At 37.5% G+C, this 6299-nt stretch overlaps 1 protein-coding gene across 1 annotated transcript in view; it reads left to right on the top strand.

Moving 5' to 3' along the window:
- Positions 1 to 2607: 2607 nt before the first annotated feature.
- fn1a (fibronectin 1a) overlaps positions 2608 to 6299 on the top strand; it is a 70987-nt gene continuing 67295 nt past the window's right edge. Inside the window, exons 1-2 of the mRNA XM_082967243.1 lie at positions 2608 to 2963; positions 3209 to 3334. Of these exons, the coding sequence (XP_082823369.1) occupies positions 2819 to 2963; positions 3209 to 3334 (271 nt within the window). The 5' untranslated portion in view covers positions 2608 to 2818. The remainder of the gene's footprint in view (positions 2964 to 3208; positions 3335 to 6299) is intronic.

Genomic DNA, 6299 nt, shown 5'->3' with positions numbered 1-6299 from the left:
TGAAACAGAGGATCGGTGGCAGCTAGTAGGCCGGCGACGACGACCGCCGAGCGCCGCCCGGGCGTGGAGGGGCGCCACCTTCCGGCGATGTTGTGACAACTTCCTGTATATAGCCATGTTATATTCTACTCTCTCTATATATAGCCATGTTGTATTCTACTTCCTGTATATAGCCATGTTATAATCTACTCTCTATATATATAGCCATGTTATATTCTACTTCCTGTGTATATAGCCATGTTATATTCTACTTCCTGTATATAGCCATGTTATATTCTACTCTCTATATATATAGCCATGTTATATTCTACTCTCTCTATATATATCCATGTTATATTCTACTTCCTGTATATAGCCATGTTATATTCTACTCTCTCTATATATATCCATGTTATATTCTACTTCCTGTATATAGCCATGTTATATTCTACTCTCTCTATATATAGCCATGTTATATTCTACTCTCTCTATATATATCCATGTTATATTCTACTTCCTGTATATAGCCATGTTATATTCTACTCTCTCTATATATATCCATGTTATATTCTACTTCCTGTATATAGCCATGTTATATTCTACTCTCTATATATATAGCCATGTTATATTCTACTCTCTCTCTATATAGCCATGTTATATTCTACTTCCTGTATATAGCCATGTTATATTCTACTTCCTGTATATAGCCATGTTATATTCTACTTCCTGTATATAGCCATGTTATATTCTACTTCCTGTATATAGCCATGTTATATTCTACTTCCTGTATATAGCCATGTTATATTCTACTCTCTCTCTATATAGCCATGTTATATTCTACTTCCTGTAAATAGCATGTTATATTCTACTTCCTGTATATAGCCATGTTATATTCTACTCTCACTATATATAGCCATGTTATATTCTACTTCCTGTATATATAGCCATGTTATATTCTACTTCCTGTATATATAGCCATGTTATATTCTACTCTCTCTATATATAGCCATGTTATATTCTACTTCCTGTATATATCCATGTTATATTCTACTTCCTGTATATATAGCCATGTTATATTCTACTCTCTCTATATATAGCCATGTTATATTCTACTTCCTGTATATTTCCATGTTATATTCTACTTCCTGTCTATATAGCCATGTTATATTCTACTTCCTGTGTATATAGCCATGTTATAATCTACTCTCTCTATATATAGCCATGTTATATTCTACTTCCTGTGTATATAGCCATGTTATAATCTACTCTATATATAGCCATGTTATATTTTACTTCCTGTGTATATAGCCATGTTATATTCTACTTCCTGTATATAGCCATGTTATATTCTACTCTCTGTGTATATATCCATATTATATTCTACTCTCTCTCTATATAGCCATGTTATATTCTACTCTCTCTATATAGCCATGTTATATTTTACTTCCTGTATATATCAATGTTATATTGTACTTCCTGTATATATAGCCATGTTATATTCTACTTCCTGTGTATATAGCCATGTTATATTCTACTTCCTCTATATATCAATGTTATATTCTACTTCCTGTATATATAGCCATGTTATATTCTACTCTCTCTATATACAGCCATGTTATGTTTTATTCGTTATCCACTGTGCATGTATTCCTCTTGTCACTATCCATTAAAAAATATATTATCTTTAACGCTGCATTGTTGAAAATGGGCCAATAAGTAAGCGTTTCACTGTTAGTCTACCTACATCTGTTGTCTTTGAAACATTTGACAAATATAATGTGAACCTGACTATTTTCCTCGAAAGTACGTAATGTCACGATTTATATCTATACGATATTACAGAGGACAAGTTAATTATGTCAAATTCTAGCTTCTTGTTCACGTAATTCGTGGTGTATTTGGGTTTTGTGTTAACGCCCAGTAGACTCCCTGAAGGAGACATGTCCTGGTCTGAGAGTACCCAGAAAGCACCGCGTGGTCTGCGTTCACAGTGGCGTTACAGCCAGACGGATCTAAAGGACTTTCCCATCTCCTCAAACGTTCCTCTCCCTTCATCGCATTTCTTCTTTCCATTCAATTCAAATGGTCTTTATTGGCATGAGAAACATATGTTAACATTGCCAAAGCAAGTGAAATAGATAATATATAAAAGTGAAATAAACAAATGTTACAGTAAACATTACACTCACAAAAGTTCCCAAAATAATGGAGACGTTTAAAATGTAATATTATGTCTATATACAGTATTGTAATGATGTGCAAATAGTTAAAGTACAAAAGGGAAAATAAATATAAATATGGGTTGTATATTTTCTCTCCTTGGAAGTATTCTATAAGTAGGAGTTTAGTAATTTATCCAAAATACCCCGTACCCGTCTTTCCCCACTTCTAAATCAGATTTCCTACATTGTAAATGAAAAGTGGCCTAACTGTCTGCACATAACTTCTATTTGAAGATACTCACGTACTCCTATTTTGCAATACTGGACAAATGTACGGTATTGTTTTAATTTAATTTTTTGGATGATTCGTAAGCAGTGTCTTTGACGTGTGTTTAGCGTTGGTACTGTTGGACCCTCCTCCATCTCCAGCAGAAAGCCATGCTCAAATAAAAGCGCTCACTAGCTTGGGAGCCTGTTAGGAGCGGTGCGGCTGAGAGACTGGCGGCGCAGGATACTATCCGAGGAGGCTGTGTGCAACGGGAGAAGAAAAACATTTTGGTTTCACGGACAGTACAACCGAACTAGCCTCTGAATTCACTGTGGATCTTTCATGTTTTTTTTTTAGAAGAGCTACATCAAACTACCGCTAAGATTCCCCCAGATTTTCCTGTCCCGTAATGAATATGTCCAGTAGCCCTATTATCAGGGTTCTGGTGGTGCTTTGCATTGGGACCGCGGTGAACTGTGTGCCGAACAGGAAAAGCAGGCGGCAGGCTCATCAGGGAGAAACCAAAATACCTTCGGTATCATCCGTCTCTCAAGGTGACTTTTCATACCTTATTTTTTATTTAATTTTTTTGCGATACATTTTGTTTGTAAAACTTGATTTCATTATTTGTAAAACGTTTGGTAGTCTATTATAGAATAGTATCTTAAAAGTTTATTGTATGTTTACTATTTTTGCCATTTGGTGTATTATTACTACTATGGTAAACGTGGATTGTGTCAATCCTTAAAAACGTGTGAACTTGGAAGTGTAACATTGTTCATTGACTTTCCTTCCCCAGACGGCTGCATTGATAATGGCCAGATGTATAACATTAACGACCAATGGGAGCGTTCCTATCTGGGCACTATGTTGGTCTGCACTTGTCACGGAGTTGCAGGAATTAAGTGTAAAACGAAACCTGAAGGTGAACTTGCATTTCTACATCATATATATATATATATATATAACCTACATGGTCAATGCAAGTCCTTTGTCTCTCACCATTTTTTAAATGTCAGTTAACTTATGTAAAATAATTATTGCAATTGATCTAAGTTGAAATATGTTCTCTCAGGCTACCTCTGTCACTGACTCCACATATAGGCTGTGTGTCATCGGGATAGAGTATGGATACCCTGATGAAGACAGCTTTGCTGTCGAAACGTTGCTTATTAGGTTATTACATTTTTGCATCTGAGCTCTTAGAGTGTGCGGCTTTCCCTTATTTTCAAATCAGTAGAGAGTTTAACTACTATTGATGCTATTGGCTCATCGGTAGAGAGAGTTTAACTACTATTGATGCTATTGGCTCATCGGTAGAGAGAGTTTAACTACTATTGATGCTATTGGCTCATCGGTAGAGAGAGTATAACTACTATTGATGCTATTGGCTCATCGGTAGAGAGAGTGTAACTACTATTGATGCTATTGGCTCATCGGTAGAGAGAGTTTAACTACTATTGATGCTATTGGCTCATCGGTAGAGAGAGTGTAACTACTATTGATGCTATTGGCTCATCGGTAGAGAGAGTTTAACTACTATTGATGCTATTGGCTCATCGGTAGAGAGAGTTTAACTACTATTGATGCTATTGGCTCATCGGTAGAGAGAGTATAACTACTATTGATGCTATTGGCTCATCGGTAGAGAGAGTGTAACTACTATTGATGCTATTGGCTCATCGGTAGAGAGAGTGTAACTACTATTGATGCTATTGGCTCATCGGTAGAGAGAGTATAACTACTATTGATGCTATTGGCTCATTGGTAGAGAGAGTGTAACTACTATTGATGCTATTGGCTCATCGGTAGAGAGAGTGTAACTACTATTGATCCTATTGGCTCCTCGGTAGAGAGAGTGTAACTACTATTGATGCTATTGGCTCATCGGTAGAGAGAGTGTAACTACTATTGATGCTATTGGCTCATCGGTAGAGAGTGTAACTACTATTGATGCTATTGGCTCATCGGTAGAGAGAGTATAACTACTATTGATGCTATTGGCTCATCGGTAGAGAGAGTATAACTACTATTGATGCTATTGGCTCATCGGTAGAGAGAGTGTAACTACTATTGATGCTATTGGCTCATCGGTAGAGAGAGTGTAACTACTATTGATGCTATTGGCTCATCGGTAGAGAGAGTTTAACTACTATTGATGCTATTGGCTCATCGGTAGAGAGAGTGTAACTACTATTGATGCTATTGGCTCCTCGGTAGAGAGAGTGTAACTACTATTGATGCTATTGGCTCATCGGTAGAGAGAGTATAACTACTATTGATGCTATTGGCTCATTGGTAGAGAGAGTATAACTACTATTGATGCTATTGGCTCATCGGTAGAGAGAGTGTAACTACTATTGATGCTATTGGCTCATCGGTAGAGAGAGTGTAACTACTATTGATGCTATTGGCTCCTCGGTAGAGAGAGTGTAACTACTATTGATGCTATTGGCTCATCGGTAGAGAGAGTGTAACTACTATTGATGCTATTGGCTCATCGGTAGAGAGTGTAACTACTATTGATGCTATTGGCTCATCGGTAGAGAGAGTATAACTACTATTGATGCTATTGGCTCATCGGTAGAGAGAGTATAACTACTATTGATGCTATTGGCTCATCGGTAGAGAGAGTGTAACTACTATTGATGCTATTGGCTCATCGGTAGAGAGAGGGTAACTACTATTGATGCTATTGGCTCATCGGTAGAGAGAGTATAACTACTATTGATGCTATTGGCTCATTGGTAGAGAGAGTGTAACTACTATTGATGCTATTGGCTCATCGGTAGAGAGAGTGTAACTACTATTGATGCTATTGGCTCCTCGGTAGAGAGAGTGTAACTACTATTGATGCTATTGGCTCATCGGTAGAGAGAGTGTAACTACTATTGATGCTATTGGCTCATCGGTAGAGAGTGTAACTACTATTGATGCTATTGGCTCATCGGTAGAGAGAGTATAACTACTATTGATGCTATTGGCTCATCGGTAGAGAGAGTATAACTACTATTGATGCTATTGGCTCATCGGTAGAGAGAGTGTAACTACTATTGATGCTATTGGCTCATCGGTAGAGAGAGTGTAACTACTATTGATGCTATTGGCTCATCGGTAGAGAGAGTTTAACTACTATTGATGCTATTGGCTCATCGGTAGAGAGAGTGTAACTACTATTGATGCTATTGGCTCCTCGGTAGAGAGAGTGTAACTACTATTGATGCTATTGGCTCATCGGTAGAGAGAGTATAACTACTATTGATGCTATTGGCTCATTGGTAGAGAGAGTATAACTACTATTGATGCTATTGGCTCATCGGTAGAGAGAGTGTAACTACTATTGATGCTATTGGCTCATCGGTAGAGAGAGTGTAACTACTATTGATGCTATTGGCTCATCGGTAGAGAGAGTGTAACTACTATTGATGCTATTGGCTCATCGGTAGAGAGAGTGTAACTACTATTGATGCTATTGGCTCATCGGTAGAGAGTGTAACTACTATTGATGCTATTGGCTCATCGGTAGAGAGTGTAACTACTATTGATGCTATTGGCTCATCGGTAGAGAGTGTAACTACTATTGATGCTATTGGCTCATCGGTAGAGAGAGTATAACTACTATTGATGCTATTGGCTCATCGGTAGAGAGAGTATAACTACTATTGATGCTATTGGCTCATCGGTAGAGAGAGTATAACTACTATTGATGCTATTGGCTCATCGGTAGAGAGAGTGTAACTACTATTGATGCTATTGGCTCATCGGTAGAGAGAGTGTAACTACTATTGATGCTATTGGCTCATCGGTAGAGAGAGTGTAACTACTATTGATGCTATTGGCTCCTCGGTAGAGAGAGTATAACTACTATTGATGCTATTGGCTCATCGGTA

This window comes from Salmo salar, chromosome 21, assembly GCF_965601325.2.
Source record: "Salmo salar chromosome 21, fSalSal1, whole genome shotgun sequence".
NCBI classification, from domain to species: Eukaryota; Metazoa; Chordata; class Actinopteri; order Salmoniformes; family Salmonidae; genus Salmo; species Salmo salar.
The sequence above is the reverse complement of the archived record's forward strand: the minus strand, read 5'-3'. Positions and strand labels throughout refer to the sequence as shown.